General features: G+C 41.2%; 1 protein-coding gene across 9 annotated transcripts in view; it reads left to right on the top strand.

Annotated features, from left to right (window-relative positions):
• ADCYAP1R1 (ADCYAP receptor type I) overlaps positions 1–27,712 on the top strand; it is a 148,417-nt gene that overhangs the window by 57,096 nt on the left and 63,609 nt on the right. For all 9 annotated transcript variants that reach the window (XM_071559880.1, XM_071559887.1, XM_071559886.1 and 6 more), the window contains one exon: positions 724–829. In XM_071559880.1, the coding sequence (XP_071415981.1) occupies positions 724–829 (106 nt within the window). The remainder of the gene's footprint in view (positions 1–723; positions 830–27,712) is intronic.

Here is a 27,712-nt window from a genome sequence, read left to right as displayed (position 1 = left end):
AAAAAAAACTTTTTTTCCCTCTCTTTTTTTGCCCTCTTACTCTTTTTATCCCCTTGTAGTGGGCTGCCTTTGAGCCTTAAAGATAGAAAACAGAAAAAAAAAATAAAAAAAGAGAAAAAGAGAGAGAGAATATTTGGATCAAGTCATCCTGGTTTAATTGGCATTGCATTCTCTTCAGGCAAAAGAATCTGCCTTGTGTGCACTGGGAATAAATGAAGAAGTTAAGGAATGAACAGGGTAAAGTCTAAGAGAAACAGCTTTTAATTTAGTTTAAAGTCCAGCGTGAGGTTAATGGATTGTGCAAGGACTCATAAGGAACTGGTGGAAGATCAAACTGAGCCTAAATTGATTTCTGATTGCTCTTTAAATTATTTCTCTATTTAGAAATACCCTTGTTTCAGCTTTATATGAAGAAGGAATTCCATAAAATAAAGCAAACATGTTCACAATTACATTGACAGGGAGAACAATATAAAACCCCCAAGTAATTAATGAGAATTTTAATTCCTTAGTTTGACCTTAAACCTGCTAGAAGAAAAAGGAAGCATAAAAGGAAAAAAAGAGGGGAAAAAAAGGAAAGAAAATATGGTTTGTTGCCATTTTCTCTCAGCTTCTAATGGTATTTTTATTTCTTGCAATGGGACCTTAAAACTTCCTGATGCTTCCTGACAAACTGTTTTAATTGTGTAACTGTTCTTTCTTCATGTTTTCCCCTTATTTCAGGCTGCAGCAACCCATTCCAACTGCATCATTAAGAAGGAGCAGGAGACCTGTCTGGAGAAGATCCGGAGGGCAACTGCCCTGAACCCTTTCAATGACTCTGCTCCAGGTGAGTCTCACACTGAGGACACTGAACTGATGGGTGAAGGGGTGACATCTGTCTACAAAACTAATCCCCCCTCCATAAAAAAAAAAAATTAAACCAAAACAGTGTGGCTGGATGCCTTCTGCTGATGCAGGTGACAGCAGCTCCTGGGGACTGCACAGAACCCCAAAAGCATCAGCTGTTTGCTCTGGAGCAGCTCATTTACCCTCATCAGCTCAGTAATAATTTGTGCGTCTCTCGCGTGATCTGAAGACCTTTACAGGGATTAACGTTGTGATCTTGATGAAGGATATTTGTGCTGCTGCTGCTGAGATAAGAAACTGAGGCAGCAGCGAGCAAAGAAGAAATTTATGGTTTAATATCCTGCCTTATTTCCTACTGACTGCAGCAGGAGCTGTCTGTGCCCAGCACCAAGGAGAGAAGGGCAAAGAATGACAAAGAAACTAATTGGAAGTCACGGTCCATTTTCTGAGTCCTGTCCAAACTGCCTCTGCTGTGACTGGAATTGATAAAACTGCAGAGGAGAGCAGATAAAAACACATTGTGTGTGATAAAATAGAGGAGGTTTCTCTTCACTTTTGCTGCCCACATATTTTAGCCCAGAAGTAAAGGAGGGCAGGAGGCAGATATCTGTGTTACCAGAGTGTCCTCTAAAGCAAACCCTTGCAAGGAATATTTCTGTCAGGGTCCTCTTATTCATCTTGTACATAAACTGATTCCTGTTCTGCTCCCCAGCTTTGGGCAAATGAACAGTGTGGTTGATGGAGCTGAGGGAAGCAGGTACTTCAGGCAGTTCTTTTCACCCCCAGGGATGTGGTTTTAAGACCTTCTTTGTGATTTACAGCAGAGCTTCTCAGTTCTTTCCTGGTCCACAAGTGGCAAAAGCAAGGACAAAGGGGAAAAACCCCTGTTTCTCATCCCCTACTCCCAGAATGAAGTCAGACCATGAGCCCTAGTTCTGCTTATGCAATGGCTGTTATTTGGATTCATAAATTCAGAGATTTCCCCAGGTGAAAAGAGACCATTTCACCAGGCAGCTTGGTCTTTATCACTCAAATCCAGAATAACCCTGACAGCTGGGGGACTATTCAGACCCAGCTCCTCCCATGCCTGTTCCAAATTCAAAGAGCGCAGCTCAGAGATAGAGGAAGTCCAGAGCCACTGGAAAGGCTTTTGCATCTCAATGTAACTAAATTGTATCACCCACTCAGGCAGGAAGGGACTGGATCCTTTCAAGCTGTCCCTGAGAGCAGAACCCAGCTGCTCTTTGTGCTGTTCCCCCAGTATTTGCAGACTGAATCACTGCATAGATTTTCCCAGGCTCAAGGAGCATCTTTTAGTTGTTCACCACATCCTGTGGCAGAGAGTTCCACAGTTTGTGTGGCTTTGGATAAAGAAACCATATCCCCTTGAAGACATTAATCTTCCAGTGAAGAATTCTGGTTGGAAAGTGATTTCATTCCATGGATCCTGCTTGTTGCCCTTTTCCTCTGCTTTATATATGTATGTGTGTGTTTATGTGTGTGTGTGTATGTGGATATATATACACATATATATATGTCTACAATAATATATATGTCTACAATTATATCTGTAGAAATAAATAAATATATATTTATATATTTATATTTTTTCATATATCTATGTCTGTATAGATATAGATATATTATTGTAGACATGTCTTAAATGTATTTCACTTCACCTCTGGGACTACAGCATTGCTCTACCTCCTCTAAGTCCTGATCTCCAGACTCACCTTTCATTACCTAATACCTATCTCAAGCCAGATCCTGCCACTCTCATTCCCAACAAAGCCTTATCTCCATAGTTAAAGGATGGGACATCAACAAAACTCTACCAGCTTCTGACTGTTGGTGTTGTTTGGAGACTATTTCACTCCAAAGCTCCCTGAAGATGCAGTAACTCTCCTTAAACTGAGCAGTCATATGTGCAGTGTGTTGATCTTTCTCGATTTTCTCCTGCTGCAAACAACCTGTTTTTCTCTTGGGAGAAGTGGAAATTGCATGACAGGGGTTTTTTTGTTATTCAGCTGTAGCACTAAGATTTACTAATGATGGCAGGTAGTGGAGAAATATGTTATTAGCTTGTTTCCTTCAAAAAAGAAAAACATAGGAAATAGCTCTCTTGCTTGTCAGAAACAGTTGGGCAAAAAAACCCCAACAGCAGAGGATCTGCTATTCCCATTACTATCTGTTGCAGCACTATTCCCATGCAGGGGGGAAGAAGCAGTTGTGTTCTCACTGCTCTGGAGCAAATAGAAATTTATTCACCAGTCAGGAGGGATTTCTTCCTTTTTTATGATGGCTTCTTGCTTCTAAATGCTTTAAATTCTTGAGGAACCTTTATATGAAAAGAAATAAGGAGCATGTTCTGACCCTATGTGTCCATTCTTGTTCAGTCATCACCTACAGCCTGAATGAAAAAAAGCATTTAAAGGAAATGAGATCTCAGCAGGACCCAGAATAGGACTCCTTCACTCTGGAGAAGGAAGTAAACTGATAAAGGGAAAGAATGAAAGCAAAGGCAGACAAGAAAGGAAAGAGAGGAGTGATTACTTCATAGCCAATTTCTACAGACAGAGTGTTTCTTACACGAGTGTCTCCATTCTCCTTTGCTTGAGCTTTTATCCCTGTTCTGGTTTATCCCTGTAGAGCTGCCCCAGTTCATGGTGGACCCTCTTCCAGCCCTCAGAGTACCCTCTGAGTATCACAATTGATGAATCTCACTGCTGATCCAGATGCACCCTTTTCATTTCTGTTTTTCCCATTCAGACTCTTCTGACCTGTTCCCAAACCTGGGGCTAGGAAGGAATGACACAGGAGTTACTCAGACATTAATGACATTTTCCTGAGTTATGTCCATTTAGCCTGGGATTTATCTAATTAAATGTTGGTGCCTGCAATTTCATCTACACCACAAATGAGCAGGTCACCTTCCTCATTTTGTAGCTCTGGTTATCCAATATGTAGACCATGAGACATAATGAATTTCACCCTCAGCATAGAATAGATGATGCCTTTTTTTGCTCCCTCGACACACATGGAAGTGAAGGGGGACCATCTCAGCTCTAAATAATCTCACTGTAGGTGTCTACATTTGATGAGACAAATCCCACCTTTAGCATCTGGCTCTGTTACACTGACTGGGTCATGCTGGAGATCTGGATTACCCAAAGAAGTCTGGATTTTGATTTTAACACAGCATTTTTGATATTTATATATCTTCTTCATGTCATCCATGTAGTGGATCTACATAAACTTGTGTGAGCAAGTTTTGCAATGAATGACCTCCAAAGACAGGCAGGAGCTCAGCAGCCTCCACATTCACACTCACCACATGAATGCAGTGACAAGAGAATCTCCTGGCTGTCTCCTGCTTCCTGAGGAATTATCTCTCTCCTGTTGGACACTCCAAGGCCCTTACACATTTGCATGGCCCTGACCAGTGGTATCTGATACTGGCCATGGAGTGCACAGAATCACAGCCAGGGAATTGCCACTCAGAGAAATCCCATGATGGAAAGAGCTCTAGAGATGAAATGTAGAACATCTCCAGCTGTGGATTGGCATGAGAGACTTGCCCCAGCCTGTTACTCTTCTTGCTTACCACTGTTGGAACCAGATATTCCAGACTTGTCTCTTGAATGTGGCTCTCTCTCAGATGGTAGGGGAGTTCCCTGAGTGATCTGCAGGTTTAGGGCTCTGATTTGATGGTCACAGGGTTTAAAATGCAGCCATTTGGAACGAGCCAAGGTATGACAAGGTATGACAAGATTGTGCTGTGAACTCAGCACAAGAATTGGATTAGAAAGAGAAGCAATGACGACTCATTGCTGCTTATGTGGTTCATGACTCATGTCAAATTAACCTTTAACTTCAAGCCCCTGTTACCCAGTCCCACTCCTCCTTTCCTTCCTCTGAAAGATATTGAAGGGCAGGAACATTCCAGGCATGTCAAGGAATTCAAATGAAATAAGGATTTGAAGGGATGCAATGCCTTAAGTTTGTTAAGAGGAATCCTATCAGCAAGTTACCCTGTAAATCAACAGGACAGAATCTGATAAGGGCACCAGTGGGGTAGGAGATGATAAGCAGAAAGTAGAAAGTCACATAGAAAGCAAGGAGAGGTTTTGAATGATGTTTCCATCATACAAAGATGATGGAGCACATCTTTTTTAGTTTCATGTTTTTATTGAGTGTCTCATCAGCCTCTTGTTCTTTCTGAGCCTTTGAATTATGTGCTGTTATTTCCCTTGGCACCACTGGGAAGACATTACTTCACTCTGTGCCTCCCTCCTGGGTGCAACTGGGCACAGGAGCAGCAGGGCTTGGATCGAATTCAAGCTGAGGAATTCCTGGAGTTGGAAGGGTATGGCTAAGACTGTCTCTGCATCCAAAGGCTCCCTATGTGGCTCCTTTTAAAGCCAGGATACACACCTGGATAGCTTTGATCTGCCAGGATACAACTGTCTTTGCTCAAAGATGCTTCACTGATGGATTTATCCAGATGACACTGCACAAGGTGCCCTCTACAAACCCCATATTAGAGATGGTAGGAACAAGCAGGAGTTTCAAGAGAGAAGTTGGGGACATGTGGAAACAGCCACAGGGTCTGTGCTGATTTCAGGCCTCCATTCTGTAGCGTGTCCACCTGAACAACCACCTGTGCAACCCTCAGGACCCAAGCTGTGATCAGCCTTTGCTCTTGCTCAGGCAAATGCAAGATAAAATGCTTCACTAATCTCTGCTTTCCAAGCACTGATTCATTCTTTAGCTCTTTGCTGAGTGTCTCTGACTATCAAAATGATTTTTAGAAGTTTTTTGAAAAGGGGGGAACAGCTTTTAGTTGAAGGAGGGTAGATTTAGATGAGATATTGGGAAGAAATTCTTCCCTGTGAGGGTGGGCAGGCCCTGGCACAGGTTGGACAGAGAAGCTGTGGCTGCCCCATCCCTGGGAGTGTCCAAGGCCAGGTTGGACATTGCTTGGAGCAGCCTGGGCTGGTGGAAGGTGTCCCAGCCCATGGCAGGGGGTGGGACTGGATGGACTTTAAGGTCCCTTCCAACTCAAACGCTTCTATGATCCTATGATGCCATAAGTTCATTAATTACATTGGATCAACCACCCAAATGTAGGCCTATAAAGTAGAGAGGTCTTTATCAATATTGGTGTTTTAAACTGTGTTTATAGTCAAAATCAGTTGTTAGAACTCTGTTACATTTACAGATACAGGACTTCAACTTGCCCTGTTTTAGCATCCATCTGATGTTGAGAAGGTTGTGTGACAAGTGCCTGTTTCTCTCCATTGCCTATTAAATCAATCACAGTGGAGGTCTGAAGTTGGCTTGGATGAATTCTCTTGGTAATAATGACCAACATCTTCACAATCCAGGCATAAACCAAGCTGCAAGCTCCATAAAGAATCTTCTTTTCAAATGGAGCAGCAAAAGCTAAAGGGGTTGGTGGTAGCCTAGTGTGACTTCAGTCACATCAGTGAAGCTGAAAGCCTGGAATTGAAAAAGTTGAAAATGTTGCCATTGAAAAAAGTTCAGGATCAGCTTTGGCAGGGAAAGAAAGGGTGCTGTGTCAGTCAAACTACATTAGAATTATCTATGAAAAGGTTTTTGGCAGCTGCAGACAAATGTCCAATGGGTGAACCACTGGTATATTTTTGGAAAAACCTTTAAGATGTTTCATTTTCATCCCTCTATAACTTTAATAGATGGTTTGCCTGGGAAGACAAATAATAAAACAATAATTTTACTGAGGAAGAATCCTGGTAGCAGGGATTAAAAACCCATCCACTGTGCACCCTAGACATGATATTAATGGCAGCTGAGCAGGGATATTCATTTGGCATTGGAACTCTGAGCTGAGATCATGGTCCTGGGAGCAGAAATATTCTTAGGGCACTGCTGTGCTTGTGCAATCCTACAGCCTTTGCTTCCAGATCCAGCTGGAATGCCATTAGAGTGGAGACCTCTCTATTCTTTAGGGATCACAGTGTCTCTGCTAATTGATGTGTCTCAGTGTCAAGAAAATTATTCCTTAATGCACCATCCGTTTCCCTTCAGTGCCCTGTGGCACCCACAGGACAGTGCTGAGCCATGGCAGAGTGAGAGTGGGTAGGGCTGTGGGTGCATCCTGCACCAGCAGGGCAGAGTTCTGCCAGGGATTCTCCACAGCAGAAGGATAGAGATGGATACTTTACTCTGTCATAAGAATTTTACCCTCAAATCCTGTAGGTTCTTATTCACCTCTTTGTCTCCAGGGATGTGGTTTGTCTCTCTTGATTTGAGTGCCTGACACCTCAGTTCTCTGACCTAAACCAAGTCTGAGCAGCCCTTGTAGTGCTGTGGGTCCTTCCTTGGAGCTGCTCCTTCCAAACTGCTGCAGGTTCCTGACATCAGTGGGCTAAATTGTTCTCTGGAATGGCCTTTTCCTCTCTGCTGCCTCAAGAGGGAAGGCAGAGGCCAAGTTAAGCTGTATGGACTCTCTGAGGTGGTTCAGGCTTAGGCAAGGTGATCATCATCCTGGGGACACTGAAGATGACTCAGAGAAAAGATGCAAAAATTGGCTGTAATGGAGCAGAAGTTTCTATTATCTCTTTGGGCAGCACCAAAACCCTCTGCTGACCACATTTTGGTGCTTTCAATGAGCTCCTTTTCAAGCCCTGCTAATAAATCCAAGTTTACTCATCTCCTCAGCATTTGTTGGACTTCCATTCAGATGGGAAATGGAGGGAAGGAAAAGTACTGGAATTCAACAGCTCTGAAAACACCATTAACTATGAAACACTATGAGCCAATATCTCCATCCCATAGTTTATTCATCCTGATCATTCCTACCTGGCTCTTTCAAAGCTATTGCTTTTGTAATCCCCAGAATTGCCAGGAAGCCCTGGTTTAATAAGCAAAGAACATAACTCAAAATAAAATAAAATATGGATTGGACTTTGGCCAGGCAACTGGGCAGGATAATGACTCAGATAGGATTAGTTTCTGGGAACAAGATGGAATAAAAGTATTTCTCTGCAAGCAGTTTGGTCATTGAAAAATGCAGGTTAAGGTTAAAATTTAAAATAATTAAGTCTGAAAAATAATAACAGCTAACATACTTGGAAAATTAAAATATACAGCCATTTCCTGGCAGAACATTATTTCAGAAGAACTGCCTCTTAAATTAAGGTAAAAAAATACAGAAACAATTAAATTAAAGATAAGAAGCTAAAAATGAAAATCCCCATCTGCCTGTCCAACTCTCTGTTTTCATGTCAGACAAAATGAAGGTAAAAATCACACTTAATGGACCAGAGCAGGATTTTTGGTTTGTGTGCTTAAAAATAAAATATCAATTATTTACACAATTCCACTTTTGAGGTGCTTGTTTCTATGGTGACATTTAGTTCATTAAACCACACCAGCATCTTTTCTTTGTCCAGACTTCATTATCCAGAAGACCAATCTTACCTCCCACTGCGTGGTGTCCACAATGTGCAGTGAGAAGCTGATCTAGAGAAAGTGGGGCAGTTTCTTTCCAATATATGAAGAGACTATTAAAGCATGAGGGTTTTCCCCAGATGTTATTTCCTTGCCTGTTTTTGTGTTTTGTTTTGTTTGTTTGTTTGGGGGTTTGTACTTTTTTAATGAACATTTTCAAATACAAAGTGTAGTAGATGCATCCTAATAGAAGTGTCCCCACCCATGATGGGGTGGAACTGGATGATCTTTAAGGTCCCTTCCAGCCCAAACCATTCCATGATTCCACAGTTTTAGGTACATTTGCAATTGATTTTACCTCCTGGCAGGGGGGCTGTTTTAATTCTTGTTTCTCCAAGCTGCAATTGTGAGCAGCACATGGAATTGCAATCATGATATACCAGGTCACTGCAGTTAGATGAATGATGAATAGCAGCAAAACTGCAATTAAAATGAGGGATGGTTTCATCTGTCAGTGTCTTCAGGGTCATGGACAGCTGGAAGTTGTGACAACAAGCAGTCATCTAATTTTTTAACATCTGTAGCACCATAGTGGGGAAAACAAATAACAAAAACCCCAAAATACCATTGGAGTAACCTGAATTATAAGTGAGTGAGCATCTGTGATGGTCAGCTCCTTTCAAAGCACGTGCTGGTGCTCTGGCCCAGCAGGCACCTGCTGCAATCTTCACCAGTGCTGAAAAGAAGTGTTTCCTTGCGTGGAAATTGTGTTTTCATAGATCCTAAAAACATGTTATGCTCCTGTAGCAGTGAGTGACTCAGGTGTCAGACAAGTGGATATTCTTTTAAAAGGTAATTCAGTGAAAATGTCCTTTTGTTCCTGCTCCCAAGGCATGTGCTGTGCTGGCTGCTGGATTTGTGACAGAGGGAGACTTTATTGCTGCTTTGGGTTGTTGGTCTCACTGAGGAAAACATGACAGTGAGAGAATGAGTTTGAGTCTTGCTGGAATCAGTGGCACACTTGGCTGCTTTCTAGGATCTTTATTTCCAGTGATGAAATGTGGATTGAGACAGCACTGATTGTCTTGGAAGTTCTGCTCTCTGGCACTGACTACATTTCAGAGAAACCCAATTTGAACCCTAGACATTGCCTGTAAATCACATTCTAGTGTCCAGTAAGATCCTGAAGCAAGAGAAATAGGGAATTACTTTGGAGATTTTCAGGACCAAGTGCAGGTGCACATGAACACCAGAGTCACTACCTTCCTCAAAACACTCTGAAATGGGACCTGTAGAAGGTTTGTGTCTATCTGGCATTCTTAATGGATCTCAAACTGCACTAACTGCAGAGGGATCTGGATGGACTGGAGAGATGGGCTGATTCCAATGGGATGGAGTTCAACAAGGCCAAGTGCAGGTCCTGCCCTTTGGCCACAACAACCCCCTGCAGCGCTCCAGGCTGGGCACAGAGTGGCTGGAGAGCAGCCAGGCAGAGGGACCTGGGGGGACTGAGGGACAGGAAGCTCAACAGGAGCCAAGAGTGTGCCCAGGTGGCCAAGAAGGCCAAGGGGATCCTGGCCTGGATCCAAACTGGCATGGCCAGCAGGCCCAGGGCAGTGACCCTTCCCCTGGACTCTGCCTTGGGGAGGCCACACCTTGAGTGTTGTGTTCAGTTCTGGGCCCCTCAGTTCAGAAAGGATATTGAGGGGCTGGAGTGGGGCCAGAGAAGAGCAACGAGGCTGGAGGAGGGACTGGAGCACAAGCCCTGTGGGGAGAGGCTGAGGGAGCTGGGGGTGTTCAGCCTGGAGAAGAGGAGGCTCAGAGGTGACCTCAGCACTGTCTGGAACTGCCTGAAGGGAAGTTCTGGCCAGGTGGGGGTTGGTCTCTTCTCCCAGGCACTCAGCAATAGGACAAGGGGGCACGATGGGCTCAAGCTCTGCCAGGGGAAATTGAAGTTGGAGATCAGAAAGAAATTCTTTGCAGAGAGAGTGCTCAGGCATTGGAATGGGCTGCCCAGAGAGGGGGTGGATTCCCCATCCCTGGAGGTTTTTAAACGCAGATTGGCCGTGGCACTGAGTGCCATGATCTGGTAAAGGGACTGGAGTTGGACCAAGGGTTGGACTCGATGATCTTGGAGGTCTTTTCTTGTTCTATGATTCTATGATTTGTAATGATGTTTTCCATTGCTGGTAATGAAACCCAGGATGGTTGTTGCTTCTGACTTTGTGTTGGGAAGGAGCACAGAAGAGATCAGAGTCACTGGAGCAGGGACACAGGTGTGGCAGTGGGTTTTCAGCAGCTGGCAGAGCTGCAGGGCACAAAGCCTTGGCAAGAGAAGTGTGTGTGGGAAGCAAAGCTCCAGCCTGGCACCTCCTGTGGAGAAGCAGGAACAGAAGCCTTTTAGTTCCACATTCAGACTGTGGTCACCCACTCTATCATTGCAGGAGGTGACAGTGGCAGTCATCAAACATCCTGCAGTTCTCCTCCGTTGACTCCTTGTTCCTATTTAATCCTTCATTCAGCCTCTCATTTGAGGTGGATTTAACAGTGGCACAGCCCAGGAAGCAAACTGGTTGGACCTTCTTGTTTGGGATGTAATGGGGTTTCTGCTTTCCTGCTGTGAAGGTGGCATTGTTTGAACTTTCTTGATTATTCTTCTGCACCTTGATCTGAAGATGAGAATGATATCTGGCTATTTTAGTTTATTTTTTTAGTTTTTTGCAGTGAGTTCTTCTCTTGGAACTTGAGTTTTCTGTGCCACAGGTGTTTCTGTCTTGGCTGTTGTCCCAAAGCTGCTTCCCAGTCTATGGACAAAAGGAATGACTCACCAGACCTGTTTCAAACATCTTCTTTCCAATGAGAGACACTGTTCTCTGGGGTTGCCTGTTTCTATCTATTCCCCGTGAAAATTTCGAGGGCTGTTCAAATGCAGATGTTGGCAATCAATCAATCAGCTGAATCCCAGTCTGGAAAGTTTTCCAGGTGCTGTTGCTTTGTCAATGGGAATGCTGCCTGTGCTTAGGCCATTAGTGGGAGAACAACAGATGTGATGGGAACAAGAATGAGTTGGAAGAAATTCCAATGGCTTTCTTTTGATAACTTGAGTTGGAAGCTTTTCTGTGCCCACCTAAGAATCTCTTCCTTTTCAGCAGCATTTGGGATTCTGGAGGGACATTCTGACAAACCACACTTTGTGTGTTTGGAATCACTGCTGTTGGTATCTGCCTGTATTTTAGGATCACTTGGAAAACTCTAGTCATGGATCAGGTGTTGTTAGACCCAAGACTCAAGGGAGTCACAGAATCACAGACTGTTCTGAGTCGGAAGGGACCCACAAGGATCATCAAGTCCAACTCTTAAGTCAATGGCCCGCGTAGGGGATTGAACCCATGACCTTGGTCTTCTTGGCCTGTTCCTTACCATAAAATGTTTCTTCTTAGGAGATTTCATCAAACACTGATATTCTCACAGAGGTGGCCAATGATTAAAACTGCCCAACTGTACAGTTTCATTTCTTGTTTCAGCTTATTCCCAGCTGCATCCACCACTTCTTAATATACCCCACAAACTTAAGCCAAGAACTTCATTACAGGGAGCTGCCTGCTCAATAATACATGCAGTTGAATAAGTATAATAATTTGGACTCCTGACAGCTTTTGCATATTGATTTTTCCTCAGCAAAATAAAACTGAAGAACAGGAAGTTAAATCATCTTCAGATGGATGAGCAAGTTACAGCAGTGTAACAAGTGATTAAATACTCTCTGTGCTAAGTGGTGGGAAAATATCAGTATATACTCATCTCACCAGGGCAGAACTGAGTTAATTCAGCTTTACTTACCCCTAAAAGCAGAGCACAAAGTAATTTACATTCATATCCCACGTGTCCATGGCAGGGGAATTGGAACTAGATGGTCTTCAAGGTCTCTTCCAACCCAAACCATTCTGTGCTTAAATATCAACTCCCTGAGCCCTTCCTAAGCTCCACTTTTCCCCCCAATTCCTTCCTTAAATTCCTTACATGAACCAGAAAGAACAGGAAAGTAACATGGGAAAATCCTTATGCAATTGTAAAAGAAATGAAAGAAAAGAGACCCTCTGGTGTTTTGTTTTGGGGGGTCATAAAGCTTTATGTGTGGCCATATTTCATTCCAGGGAGAAGAACTTTGCATGCTCTGCTAGAAAACAAATTCACTTGGCTTGTGCTGTTTGGCTTCTCAGCTTGAGATTTCATTGTCGGGTATGAATTCCACCCCAGAAACGGGTTCTTCTGTGGTACAGGAGGAGTTTAATAATATCTCCTAAGTTTAAAAGTGAAATTAATTTTACTTTAGTTGGCTGAAACTGGAAGGTTTGCTTAAAGTGGACATATAGGGTCCTGCATGGAAGGAAGGAAGGAAGGAAGGAAGGAAGGAAGGAAGGAAGGAAGGAAGGAAGGAAGGAAGGAAGGAAGGAAGGAAGGAAGGAAGGAAGGAAGGAAGGAAGGAAGGAAGGAAGGAAGGAAGGAAGGAAGGAAGGAAGGAAGGAGGGAGGGAAGGAAGGAGGGAGGGAAGGAAGGAAGGAGGGAAGGAAGGAAGGAAGGAAGGAAGGAAGGAAGGAAGGAAGGAAGGAAGGAAGGAAGGAAGGAAGGAAGGAAGGAAGGAAGGAAGGAAGGAAGGAAGGAAGGAAGGAAGGAAGGAAGGAAGGAAGGAAGGAAGGAAGGAAGGAAGGAAGGAAGGAAGGAAGGAAGAGGAAGGAAGGAAGGGAGGGAGGGAGGGAGGAAGGGAGGGAGGGAGGGAGGGAGGGAGGGAGGAAGGGAGGGAGGGAGGGAGGGAGGGAGGGAGGGAGGGAGGGAGGGAGGGAGGGAGGGAGGGAGAGAAGGAGGGAAGGAGGGAAGGAAGGAGGAAAGGAAGGAAGGAAGGAAGGAAGGAAGGAAGGAAGGAAGGAAGGAAGGAAGGAAGGAAGGAAGGAAGGAAGGAAGGAAGGAAGGAAGGAAGGAAGGAAGGAAGGAAGGAAGGAAGGAAGGAAGGAAGGAAGGAAGGAAGGAAGGAAGGAAGGAAGGAAGGAAGGAAGGAAGGAAGGAAGGAAGGAAGGAAAAAAGTTGATTTGACCAGCTTACGTTTTGTAACAATTCTAAGAAAATATGTTAAGATACATCAGACATAAGGTGGTAGATCTTCTTCTCTGTTATGTGTGATCAGTTTTTTCCTCATTTCACATCTACAGCAACATTGAATGTGGGAGTCCAGGGTTTGTTTGTTTTTTTTTCAAATATATCCAGTATTCTGCACGACAGTTGGAAAGGAATAGAATCCAGAAAACTCCCCAGTCAGACTTCAAATTGATCTCAGTTGAAATAAATGTTCTTTCTTGCTCCTCTGCTTTCTCAGTTGTGCTCCTGGATGCCAGGAAGGCTCCTGATCTGACAGCTCCATGAATATATAATGCCTTATAAATGATTTCCAGGTGAATCACAGCAGTTACACCTGTCCCTTGCACCACTCTGTGCACATGGAGTTTGGAGGCAGATTTGCTTTTGACATGGATAGTTTTGAGCCTCAAGCCGTGTGGAAATAACCAAACAGACTCATATCCCAACTGATAATATATTTATTATATAATTGGGAATTCTTGGCTCAATTCCCTGACTGAGACTCGTGTACAGTTGAGAGATGCAGAGATTTGCATCCAGTTTACATATTAAAAAACTCATTTAAAGTGGATTAATAATCAGGCTGAGTCCCAGTGGGGGTATATCCATAAACTCACAGAGTTCACTTTCCAGAACTGGAATTCCTCCTTTGCCAGAGTTCAGATGCACTCTGTTATTTTCTGGTTGGGTATTTTTGGTTGGTTTTTGGTGGGGTTTTACGTTTGCTTCTGTTTTGTTTCATTTGTTTGATTGTAGAGTTACTTGTTTGTGTTTTGTTTGTTTGGGGTGATTGTTTTTTGTTGAGTTTTTTGTGGTTTGGGTGGGTTTTTTTGGTAGGGCTATTTGTGTTTTGTTTTGCTTCTGTTTTGTTTCATTTGTTTGATTGTAGAGTTATTTGTGTTTTGTTTCTTTTGGGTGATTGTTTTTTGTTTATTTTTTGTGTGTTTATTTTGGTAGGGCTACTTGTGTTTTGTTTTGCTTCTGTTTTGTTTGATTGGGGTTTTTGTTTGTTTTTTGCAGGGTTTTTTGTACAGTTATTTATGTCTGGTTGGTTTGGTTTTTTGTTTCGTTTTCTGTGGGGTAATTTTTGATTTTTGTAGAGTTATTTGTGTTTTCTTTGTGTTTTCTTTGGTTTTCTCTGTTTTTTGTGGGTTTTTTTTTAGGGTTATTTGTGTTCTGTTTGTTTTCTTTGATTGTTTTTTGTTTGGTTTATTGTGGGGCTGGTTTTTTTTTTGTAGGGTTATTTACTTGTATTTTGTTTGATTGGCTTTTTCTTTGTTTTTTGTGGGTTTTTTGTAGGGTTATTTGTGTTTTGTTTTGCTCCTGTTTTGTTTGATTTGTTTGATTGGGTTTTTGTTTTTCGTGGGGGTTTTTTTGTAGTTATTTGAGTCTGGTTGGTTTGGTTTTTTGTTTTGTTTTTTGTGGGGTAATTTTGGATTTTTGTAGAGTTATTTGTGTTTGTTTTCTTTGGTTTTCTCTTTGGTTTTTTGTGGGTTTTTTTGTTTTTTTTTTTTATTTGTGTTTTGTTTTGCTTCTGTTTTGTTGGGTTTGTTTCATTGTAGAGTTATTTGCTTGTGTTTTGTTTCTTTTGGGTGATTGTTTTCTCTTTAGTTTTTTGTGGTTTTTTTTTTGGTAGGGTTATTTGTGTTTTCTTTTGCTTCTGTTTTGTTTGATTGGTTTTTTGTTTCGTTTTTTGTGGGGTAGTTTTTGATTTTTGTAGAGTTATTTGTGTTTTCTTTGTGTTTTCTTTGGTTTTCTCTTTGTTTTTTGTGGTTTTTTTGTAGGGTTATTTGTGTTCTGTTTGTTTTCTTTGAATGTTTTTTGTTTGGTTTATTGTGGGACTGTTTTTTTTTTTGTAGGGTTATTTACTTGTATTTTGTTTGATTGGCTTTTTCTTTGTTTTTTGTGGGTTTTTTGTAGGGTTATTTGTGTTTTGTTTTGCTCCTGTTTTGTTTGATTTGTTTGATTGGGTTTTTGTTTTTCGTGGGGGTTTTTTTGTAGTTATTTGAGTCTGGTTGGTTTGGTTTTTTGTTTGTTTTTTGTGGGGTAATTTTTGATTTTTGTAGAGTTATTTGTGTTTGTTTTCTTTGGTTTTCTCTTTGGTTTTTTGTGGGTTTTTTTGGTTTTTTTTTTATTTGTGTTTTGTTTTGCTTCTGTTTTGTTGGGTTTGTTTCATTGTAGAGTTATTTGTGTTTTGTTTCTTTTGGGTGATTGTTTTCTGTTTAGTTTTTTGTGTTTTTTTCTTTTGGTAGGGTTATTTGTGTTTTCTTTTGCTTCTGTTTTGTTTGATTGGTTTTTTGGTTTTTTTTTGTGGGGTAATTTTTGATTTTTGTAGAGTTATTTGTGTTTTCTTTGTGTTTTCTTTGGTTTTCTCTTTGTTTTTTGTGGGTTTTTTGTAGGGTTATTTGTGTTCTGTTTGTTTTCTTTGATTGTTTTTTGTTTGGTTTATTGTGGGGCTGGTTTTTTTTTGTAGGGTTATTTACTTGTATTTTGTTTGATTGGCTTTTTCTTTGTTTTTTTGTGGGGTTTTTTGTAGGGTTATTTGTGTTTTCTTTTGCTTCTGTTTTGTTTGATTGGTTTTTTGTTTTTGTTTTTTTGTGGGGTAGTTTTTGATTTTTGTAGAGTTATTTGTGTTTTGTTTTGCTCCTGTTTTGTTTGATTTGTTTGATTGGGTTTTTGTTTTTCGTGGGGGTTTTTTGTAGTTATTTGAGTCTGGTTGGTTTGGTTTTTTGTTTTGTTTTTTGTGGGGTAATTTTTGATTTTTGTAGAGTTATTTGTGTTTGTTTTCTTTGGTTTTCTGTTTGGTTTTTTTTGTTTTTTTTTGTAGGGTTATTTGTGTTCTGTTTGTTTTCTCTGACTGTTTTTTGTTTGGTTTATTGTGGGGCTGGTTTTTTTGTAGGGTTATTTATTTGTGCTTTGTTTAATTGGCTTTTTCTTTGTTTTTTTGTGGTTTTTTGTAGGGTTATTTATTTGTGTTTTGTTTAATTGGCTTTTTCTTTGTTTTTTTGTGGGTTTTTTTGTAGGGTTACTTACTTGTATTTTGTTTAATTGGCTTTTTCTTTGTTTTTTTGTGGGTTTTTTGTAGGGTTATTTATTTGTGTTTTGTTTGGCTTTTTCTTTGTTTTTTTGTGGGGTTTTTTTGGGTTATTTATTTATGCTTTGTTTTGTGTTATTGGTGTTTTTTTAAGGTGTGGGGGATATTTTGTAATTTTTTATCAGTTCTTTTCATTTTCTTTGTTTTGTTGGAGTTTTTTTTAAGGTCTCAGGGTTATTTTGATAAGGTTTTTTTGTTTCATTTTGGGGAGGTTTTTTAGGGTTTGGGGTTTCTTTTAGGGGTTTTTTTGTATCTTGTTTGGGGCTTTTTGTTGAGGTTTTGCTGAGGGATTTCTTGGTAAAGTTTGGGGGGATTTTTTTGTTATTTTAATTTTTTGTTTTGGTTGGTTTGGGGTTTTTATGTTGGAGGGTTTTTTATTTTATTGGGTTTTTGTTGGGGCTTTTTTATAGGGTTTGAAGGGGTTTTTGGTAGGTTTTTTTTAGGTTTTTCTCTTGGATTTTTGTTTGGAGTTTTTTTAGTGGGATTTTTGTTATGGTTTATTTGGTTTTTGTTGGTTTTTCTGTTGGGTTTGGGATTTTTTTGAATTTTTTGTAGCTTTTTCTCTTTGATTTTTGTTTGGGTGTCTTTGGATTTTGTTGCGGGTTTTGGTGGGATTTTTTTGTTTGGGTTTGGTTTTGCATTTTTTGTTGGATTTGGGATTTTTTTGTAGTTTTTTTTAGGTTTTTCTCTTGGATTTTTGTTTGGAGTATTTTTAGTGGGATTTTTTTCTTTATTTTGGTTAATTTGGTTTTTGTTGGGTTTGGGATTTTTTTTTTGGAATTTTTTGTAGTTTTTTCTCTTTGATTTTTGTTTGTGTTTCTTTCATTTTTGTTGAGGTTTTTTCTGGGATTTTTTGTTTGTTTTTGTTTATTTGTTTTTTGTTGGGTTTTTTTGTTGGATTTGGGATTTTTTTGGAATTTTTTGCAGCTCTTTCTCTGATTTTTGTTTGGGTTTCTTTGGGTTTTGTTGGGGTTTTGTTGGGATTTTTTGGTTTTTGTTTATTTTTTTTTTGTTGGATTTCGGATTTTTGGTAGTTTTCTTGTAGGTTTTTCTCTTTGATTTTTGTTTGGGTTTCTTTGGGTTATTTTGGGTGGGATTTTTTTGTTTATTTTGGTTCATTTGTTTATTGTTGGATTTGGGATTTCTTGGATTTTTTTGTAGCTTTTTCTCTTGGATTTTTGTTTGGGTTTCTTTGGTTTTGGTTGGGTTTTTTTTATGTGATTTTTTTGTTTTGGTTTGTTTTTTGTTGGGTTTTTTGTTGGATTTGGGATTTTTTGATAGTTTTTTTGTAGGTTTTTCTATTGGATTTTTGTTTGGAGGTTTTTTGGTGGGATTTTTTTGTTTGTTCTGTTTGTTTTTTGTTGGGTTTGGAATTTTTTTAGTACTTTTTCTAGTATTTTCTGTTTGATTTTTGTTTGTGTTTCATTTTTGTTGAGGTTTTTTGTGGGTTTTTTGTTTATTTTCTTTTTTTTGTTGTTTTTTTGTTGGGTTTGGGATTTTTTGGAATTTTTTGTAGCTTTTTCTCTTTGATTTTTGTTTGGGTGTCTTTGGATTTTGTTGGGGTTTTTTGGTGGGATTTTTTTGTTTGGGTTTGGTTTTGTTGCATTTTTTGTTGGATTTGGGATTTTTTGGTAGTTTTTTTTTAGGTTTTTCTCTTGGATTTTTGTTTGGAGGTTTTTTGGTGGGATTTTTTTGTTTGTTCTGTTTGTTTTTTGTTGGGTTTGGGATTTTTTTGGTATTTTTTGTAGTTTTTTATCTTTGATTTTTGCTTGGGTTTCTCTGGATTTTGTTGGGGGTTTTTGTGGGGTTTTTTTGTTTGTGTTTTTTTGTTTTGTTGGTTTTTTGTAGGATTTGGAATTTTTTGGATATTTTTGTAGCTTTTTCTCTTTGATTTTTGTTTGGGTTTCTTTGGGTTTTGTTGGTTTTTTGGTGGGATTTTTTTGTTTTGATTTCTTTTTGTTGGTTTTTTTGTTGGATTTCGGATTTTTGGTAGTTTTCTTGTAGGTTTTTCTCTTGGATTTTTGTTTGGATTTCTTTGGGTTATTTTTGGTGGGATTTTTTTTTTGTTTTGATTCATTTGTTTATTGTTGGATTTGGGATTTTTTGGTATTTTTTGTAGCTTTTTCTCTTTGGGTTTCTCTGTTTTTTTGGGGGGTTTTTGGTGGGATTTTTTTATTTGGTTTGGTTTGGTTTTTGTTGGGGTTTTTGTTGTATTTGGGATTTTTTTGGTAGTTTTTATGTAGGTTTTTCTCTTGGATTTTTGTTTGGGTTTCTTTGGGGGTATTTTGGTGGGATTTTTTTTTGTTTAGTTTGGTTCATTTGTTTTTTGTTGGATTTGGGATTTTTTGGTATTTTTTGTAGTTTTTTCTCTTTGATTTTTGTTTGGGTTTCTTTGGTTTTTGTTGGTTTTTTTTGTGGGATTTTGTTTATTTTGGTTTGGTTTTGTTGGTTTTTTATCAGGTTTGGGATTTTTGGCAGTTTTTTGTAGGTTTTTCTCTTTGACTTTGTGTTTCTTTGGGGTTTTTTGGTGGGATTTTTTTGTTTGTTTTGGTTTGTTTTTTGTTGGCTTTGGGATTTTTGATAGTTCTTTTGTAAGTTTTTTCTCTTTGATTTTTGTTTGGGTTTCTTTGGTTTTTGTTGGGGTTTTTTTTGGTGAGACTTTTTTTGGGGGGGATTGTTGGATTTGGGATTTTTTGGTAGTGCTTTTGTAAGTTTTTCTCTTTGACTTTTGTTTGGGTTTCTTTGGGTTTTGTTGGGGTTTTTGATGGGATTTTTGTGGGTTTTTTTTGTTTTTTGGGGGTTTTTTTTGTGTTATGTTGGGGGAGATTGGTCGGGATTTGTTTGTTTGTTTGTGTTTTGTTTGTTTTGGTGTGTTTTTCTTGTTTTTTTTTTAGTAAACCAAGTGGGAACCCTCCCCAGATTCCAAGTTAGGCATTACTTTAATGGTGCAGTTTTCCCTCTCCAAGAGCAAACTGTTGAGTCTTGTGGACAAACACCTGCAGATGCTTTTTTTATTGATCCTTTTCCTTGCCTTTCTCTTTCCCCTAAAAGCCATCTCAGCCTTCCACAGCACTTTTGGTAATCAAGCCATTCATTTCCTGCTCACACAGTTGCTCCAATCGATTGGTTTGTGTCCTTTGCAGCAAAACAAATCGAAGGAAGCAAAGGAAAAACAACACAACTAAAAATCCCAACCCAAACAAAAGGCCACGTTGGAATAATCCATCACTGAGTCACTAACCAGGACTTGGGTGAAAAAATTACTGGACATAGAAGTCAACCACAAGGAAATGCTTTAGAAGAGGGAAACAATTATTAAAGTGTGTAATGAGCATTCTCAAGTCCTGTGCCAAGAGCAAAGACAAATGAAATAATGACCACAAACAATTAATAAAATGCACTGAAGGATTGTTGTCCATATTTTATTCCCAAGACAGGAAAGGTCTTGAATCTGCTCCAGGATTTTGGCCACAAAGCCAAATGACTAATACAATTCTGCCCCTTCCTCTCCAAACTGCCTCAACCAGAACCCACAGTAATAACTGAATAATCTTGGAAAAAATGCACTACAATGATCCCAGTCAGTGGGACTGTTCCATAATTCTCTCCATGCAGGATAGACCAGAACTGCTGCTTTGTTTATCACTGTGTTTCCAGATCAGGAACTCGTACAGAAAATTCCCAGGGGTGTGATTACAGCCTTCCTGATTGCAGGAATAAGGTTATAAATTGAGTGGGGTTTGTGTGCTTTCTAATTTTAGTTCCTCATGTGCCTTAAACAGCCTATGGACAGAGTCATTTATCTGAAGAGATATATAAATATCCTCCTGGAAAAGCTGGTAGCCCATGGCCTGGACAAGTGTCCCCTCTGCTGGATTAGGAGCTGGCTGGAGGGTCAGGACCAGACAGTGCTGGTGAATGGAGCTGCATCCAGCTGGCGGCCGGTCACCAGTGGTGTTCCCAGGGGTCTGTGTTGGGTCCAGTCCTGTTTAACATCTTTATTGATGATTTAGATGAGGGGATTGAGTCCATCAGCAGCAAATTTGCTGATGACACCAAGCTGGGAGGGAGTGTCGAGCTGCTGGAAGGCAGGAGGGCTCTGCAGAGGGATCTGGATGGACTGGAGAGATGGGCTGATTGCAATGGGATGGAGTTCAACAAGGCCAAGTGCAGGTCCTGCCCTTTGGCCACCCCAACCCCTGCAGCGCTCCAGGCTGGGCACAGAGTGGCTGGAGAGCAGCCAGGCAGAGGGACCTGGGGGGACTGAGGGACAGGAAGCTCAACAGGAGCCACCAGTGTGCCCAGGTGGCCAAGAAGGCCAAGGGGATCCTGGCCTGGATCCAAACTAGCGTGGCCAGCAGGCCCAGGGCAGTGACCCTTCCCCTGGACTCTGCCTTGGGGAGGCCACACCTTGAGTGTTGTGTTCAGTTCTGGGCCCCTCAGTTGAGGAAAGATCTTGAGGAGCTGGAGCGGGGCCAGAGAAGAGCAACGAGGCTGGAGAAGGGACTGGAGCACAAGTGCTGTGGGGAGAGGCTGAGGGAGCTGGGGGTGTTTAGCCTGGAGAAGAGGAGGCTCAGAGGTGACCTCAGCACTGTCTGGAACTGCCTGAAGGGAAGTTCTGGTCAGGTGGGGGTTGGTCTCTTCTCCCAGGCACTCAGCAATAGGACAAGGGGGCACGATGGGCTCAAGCTCTGCCAGGGGAAATTGAAGTTGGAGATGAGAAAGAAATTCTTTGCAGAGAGAGTGCTCAGGGATTGGAATGGACTGCCCAGAGAGGGGGTGGATTCCCCATCCCTGGAGGTTTTTAAATGCAGACTGGCCGTGGCACTGAGTGCCATGATCTGGTAAAGGGACTGGAGTTGGACCAAGGGTTGGACTTGATGATCTCAGAGGTCTTTTCCAACCCAATCGATTCTATGATTCTATGAAATATAAACATGTAAAGCTGTGGCTGCCCCATCCCTGAAAGTGTCCAAGGCCAGGTTGGATGGGGCTTGTAGCAACCTGGGATAGTGGAAGGTGTCCCTGCCTGTCCTTGGGAGTGAGACTGGATGATCTTCAAGGTCCCTTCCAACCCAAACCATTCTGTGCATTACCATGATAGTTCTCCAGGCACCCCTGGCACCTCCTTTGTCCTCCTCCTCCAAACACTCCACCTCCTTTCTCATCTCATGATACCCCTCACGTTGTCTTTTCACCAACTCCCTTTAGTGTCTCTCCTGCTGCCCAAAGCTTGCGGTTGGAATCCTGGCGGGGCTGGAGCACATTTCATTTTCAGTGGTGCTTTTTTTCATTCTCTGAGTACATTGAGGGCAGGCAGAGAAGTTCAACAGAGAGCAGGGGGCAGCCTTTGTTAAGCTCTGACAGTGTTTGTCTCCCTGTTCAGGAGCATGAAATGTGATGTTGACGTGCCCCTTCACAGGGTATGAACTGGCTTTTCCTAATGCCTTTTTTTCCTTTATTTCCTCCACTGGATCACAAGGTCCCATGGGCTCTAATAAGGAATTGTTTGACTCACCACTAGACCAATTTCCAGGAGAGATTATGGATTTTGGACGCTGGAAGAAATTAAGTTATTTAATTCAGTCATTTCTCATTCTCAGAAGGTTTGAAGGAGTAAACAAGGCAGAAATGCCTCTCCAGAGTGTCCCCACTGGCGTCACTGTGGTTATATCAGTGAGAATTTGGCCCAGGCTCTGTTATAAATTATCTTCTACTACGGACTTGCCTTTTCCACCAAGATAACTCTATTTATACACTAGAAAAGCCAGAAGGTGGGGAGCACAGGAGTCAGAATTTACAATGCCCCCATTTACTGAGTTTGGTTTGGTTTGGTTTGGTTTGGTTTGGTTTTTCTGCTGTAAAAAGAGCAGAAAATCTTCTTATCCCCAGAGCCACCCTGAACCCAAATTATTATTATTATTATTATTATTATTATTATTATTATTATTATTATTATTATTAATATTATTAATATTATTAATATTTTTGTTATTATTTGTTATTATTTATTATTATTTTTATTATTATTAATGATAATAATAATAACAATAATAATAACAATAAAAATAGTAGTAGTAGTAGTAATAATAATAATAATAATTTGTGAATTCCGTTTCAGGGATTTTACTACATGTGTAACAGAATTTAGTATAACTCCTGAAATTATCAGTTGTATAGACTTGAGGTCAGTTGCTGTTTTCAGTTGTTTAATGTCTGCCTGTTTCTTTGGTCTATTTGTCCTTTCAGAACCAAGTCAAAATTCCTGACAAATATCACTGGCAATTATCAACCCCAGGCTTTGCCTGAATAAATCCCACTGAGAATCCTGTTCTCCTGTGTTGGGATTTTATAGGTCTGAAGTATAACTCCATACTCAGAGACTATTTCCAAGGTTCCATTTTAGTCCCACTTTTGTTCTGTGGTGAAATGAGTTAGAAATGAACAAATCACAGAAAGATGTTATCATTTTTTTCTGTTGAGACAGAAAAGATTTGAACCCCTGAATTTATTACTAGGAATCCTTAAGGCTCAAGAGACCTGCTATTAAATCTTCTTCTCATCTTCTTCCACGCAATTAAATCCTCTCTCCATTTTCAAAAGAATGCAGACTCCAAAATACCAGTCTGAAAAATTTCTTCTTTCTCTGTCTCCATGGCAACTATTTATCCCAGTGATCTTTTCAGATGTCTTCTTCACAGGCCCATTAGAGCTCAAAATGGGCCAAATATTGCTCCTTGGGTGGCAGAAGTGGCAGTGAAGAGTTCAGCCAACCAGCTTGGATTAGGTGAAAGCTTTATTGAAAGCCAAGGGTTCACTGAGAGACAAATTAGTACTTGGAGGAGGAATGTGTTATATATACAATATTTTACATGTAAATATTGATTTCTTGCCAGCTCCTCCAACACCACACCCAGTTGTAGACTTATCTGATACTGTTAATTGAGACTGTGCTCCAAAGCAAGCCCCAGCTGATAGTGCTCCTCCCTGCTGTCCTTAGCAAGTCCTTTTGGGTTGTGCCTGTGAACAGCAGGAGCCCTTTGGACAGGACCTGACCGAGGAGAGCCAGGCTGTGTGGGAGAGGAGCAAACCTTCATGGGTTCTTCTCAAACTCCATCTGAACTCTGCAGCTTCAGCCAGTGTTTTTATCATGCTCTGAGCCCAGTCATGTGAGGATGCCAATTTGTGGCACTGTGATGGATGGGAAGCCTGCAAGGCACTGCTGGAACAGCCTCCCTTTTCCCATCTGTCCCAGCTTGGAGAACTGAGGAGTGAGCTCATAAAGTGCATGATGTCTTCTCCTCCCCAGGAGGGGACAGTGGGTCAGAACAGCTGCTGGTGGGGTAGGACCATGAGGCTTTGGCACTAAAGGCAGTGAGGGGCACCAGCTGCTGCCAGGCACTGCCACTCCAGCAGGAGCTCCCACATGCCATGCCCTGAGCGCTGCCAGATCATCTGCAGCTGCTGAGCTTGGCACTGGCTCAGGCTCTGGCAGCCTGGCAGTGCCATCCTGTCCTCCAGCAGCACTGGAGACAACTCTCCCAGTTCCCTCAGTAATTCCACAGAGCCTCTTTGCCTCCAGAGCAGCAGAGTGGTGACTTTCTCAGGGAGGACTAGCCAAGCCTTTTTTATTAGAGTTAAAGGAAGTCTAAAAAAGCTGCAACTCCTCTCAATTTCACAGCTCGTTGGCTTCTCACTCTCTTGCATAATTAGACAAAGAAATGTTCCAAGATTTTGCCAAGCTGAAGTTTCCCTTTAAAACTCTTCAAAGCTCACCTAAGGCCAATTGGCTGGCAGCACTTAAAGGATTTTGGAGATCTTTTTGGATGAGGTTTTCTTGGATGAGGTTTTTTTGGCAGGTATCAATGCAAGAACAGCGCTGAGTGTGAGCTTAGAAATAAATATCCTGGGAGTGTGAAGAGCTAAACAGCTTTAAGAGAAGAAAAATAGTTCACACCTCTGTAATTACAAAAAACAGCTCCTGAAATCTAAAAGCTGATCTTTGCCATGTATCCAATTTTCAAGAAAAAAAAAAAGCTGTAAGATAGAATATATTTCATAAAAATGCTGTATTTTGTAAAATATTTTATAATATTTGTAAGTACAGCTATAATACATAAATATGATCCTATATATAATTATATAATGAATATTTATATAAATAGGAAACACTATACAATAGATATCTATTCATAGTATATACAAATAAAATTTACAATTAAATAATAGTATTATATTGTATAATGTTTATTCTATAAAGATAGTATCCTTGAAAATCCATCATTCCAATGCAAAAAGCTCAGTGGTTTGGATTCTTCCTCTTCTAGTTTCTAATATAATCTATTATTAACTTGGTAAATTAGGAATTGAATATTCCAAATAATGTTTCTAATGCTCTCTTTTTTTTTTAATTAGGCTGATATATTTAGTAATTCTTTGCAAGCAGTGCTGCACTGAGTATGTCTTAGTTCTCTGAAAATGTCACCTCACAAAACAACTCACTTTATTGGTGAGGCTGAACCAGTAGAAAGTATCATTACATAAATAAAGTATCATTACATAAATAATCATAAAATAGTGTTGAGTAACTTGGTACTGGGGCAGCAGTTACCAAAAGGGAGGTGGTGGAAATGTGAAGGAGCACCATCTGCTGCTGAGGTTGATCTCAGCTGGTTGCTCTTCACACACATCTCGAGCAGAGTCACCGGGACTGGGCATGTGGAATCCTCTAATTCCAGCTGCTTTAAGCCTTAAATTTGGCTTTCTCTTGGTGCCTTTTCTAATTAGGGGAAGAAAAGACACATCTCCAGATCATAAGGTATCTTAGTTGCCTGGAGAGGTGGTGGATATCCAATCCCTGAAAGTGTCCAAGGCCAGGTTGGACGGGGATTGGAGTGGAAGGTGTCCCTGCCCATGGCAGAGGGTGGGACTGGACGGTCTTTAAGGTCCCTTCCAACCCAAACCATTGCATGATTTAGTGATTCTGTGATGATTAGAGTCCCTCCAGCAGTGCCCTCCACAGCTGTCCTGTTTTTCTTCATATATTATGAGAGCAGGGTAGAACTTCCCTTGGAGTTCCATGTCTGACATCAATACTGGTTGGGTGAATGAATTACCACGTTACACAACACGAGGTGCATCTGGTGCAGCAAAGCAAAACCTGGAGAGAGAAACTAATCTTCAGTGATACAGCTGGTCCAAAAGACATGATGAAAGCCTAAACAGACTTTGTTCAAATAATTCCAAAATTTATCAGGAGCAGAACTGGGAAGGGAAAAAAACCTTTCCCATCTCTCTGCTCAGCTTTCCCTTCTACTCAGTCTTTCATGTCTGCTTTGTATAAGTGGCATTTTAAGGAAGGAATTAGTTTGGGTTTTTTGCTTATATGCATGATCAGCTATTCTCTTTTCCAACACAGTGTCTTCCTTTAGTGTGTTTCTCTGCTTTGTGGTCATATTTCCCTTTTGAAAAGTTGTTCTGGAATTTTAGTTGATGTTACATTTCTACCCTCTTATGATCTGGACTTTCAAAAAAACCCCATGGAATTGTAGAGTCATAGAATGGGTTGGGTTGGGAGGGACCTTAAAGATCATCCCATTCCAACCCCCTGCCACGGGCAGGGACATCTTCCACCAGCCCAGGTTGCTCCAAGCCCTGTCCAGCCTGGCCTTGGACACTTCTAGGGATGGGGCAGCCACAGCTTCTCTTGGCAACCCTGTCTGACAGGGAAGAATTTCCTCTTAATATCCCATCAAACCCTGCCCTCTGTCAGTTTGAAGCCAATCTCTTTTGTCCTGTCCCTCCATCCCTTGTCTCCAGTCCCTCTCCAGCTCTCCTGGAGCCCCTTCAGGCACAGGAAGGGGCTCTCAGATCTCCCTGGAGCCTTCTTTTCTCCAGATGAACCTCCCCAGCTCTCCCAGCCTGAGCAAAGGGGCTCCAGCCATCGGAGCATCTTCATGGCCTCCTCTGGATTCACTCCAACATTTCCACATCTTTCCTGTGTTGGCCCTCGAGCTGGATGTGGTGCTGCAGGTGAGGTCTCACCAGGACAGAGCAGAGGGACAGAATGCCCACCCTTGACCCTCTGCCCACACTGCTCCTGGTACAACCCAGGGTTTGTCCTTGTGGGCTGTGAGAACCCACCTCTGAACCTGCCAGAGCTACAGCTTTGCTGCCCAGCCTCAAACACCTCCAGAAACTCCATGTATCTAACAGGAGCTCCTGGAAGATATCTGCACTTAGAAATGGCAATTGCTTCTGAAAATCTAAGCCCCGTCTCCAGGCCACACTGAAGCCCTTATTTATTTTGGTATTTACCCAGATCTATGAAGGAACAGAGAGCACCTATCTCCTATTCCCCCTCTCTCTGCAAGGCTTTCTATGCGCTGTGCCCTTCAGAGGTTATTGTGCACCACATAATTCAGTTTAATATGCTGCCTTGTAACATTACATCTCCTTTAATATTGCTCTCCTGAAGGCAATATGACCTTGCAGGTGATACTTTAAATTAATAAATGAGGAGAGGAACTGAAAATCAAACTGAATGCTGTAAGCCAGAAGGATGGATTTTCATCTCAAGCCTTTATTTCCCTACATGAAAATTACAGAAAGACTTTTTTTTCCTGATCTGCCAAGGAAAAAAATGCAAATTCTTGTCTATTTGTTTTTGTGTGTGTATAAATCCATAAATCCCTTTGTCCATTGTCCTGCCATTCCTTTTGTTCACTCCTTTAGTTGTGAAAATGTTGTGCTGGGTCTAAAGATGTCAAAACAACAGTTTTTACAGAGAAGGAGAGGAGGCAGGTGGGGCTTACCCACGTTCTTTGGAGGAGGGAATGAGTGAGCAGTGAGTTGGTCCACATGGTCTTGCCAGCCAAAAAACACATCTCTGCTTCTGCACCTTCTCCTGCCAAAAATGTGACAGAGATGGGAGGAAGCATTTTGCACTGGGGCAGGATAAGGATGTGGGAGGATGTTGGGGAGGCTGTAAAGAGGATTTACATACAGAGTGTAAAGGAGGGTATTGTGGTAGAGGCACCCTGAGAAAACAGGACCCAAATCTATAAAAAAGAACAGTTTGTACAACACAGTGACTCTCCTGGTGGAAGATAACAGGCTCTATCCTCACTTGATTTAAAATGAGGTCCATTCCTTGAAGTCAGTGAACTTCAGCTCTGGGGCTGCCTAAAATCTGCTTTTATATCT

The sequence above is a fragment of the Pithys albifrons genome, chromosome 7 (genome assembly GCF_047495875.1).
Source record: "Pithys albifrons albifrons isolate INPA30051 chromosome 7, PitAlb_v1, whole genome shotgun sequence".
Classification (NCBI taxonomy): domain Eukaryota; kingdom Metazoa; phylum Chordata; class Aves; order Passeriformes; family Thamnophilidae; genus Pithys; species Pithys albifrons.
Note: the sequence above shows the minus strand (reverse complement) of the source record. Positions and strands in the feature narration are given on the sequence as shown.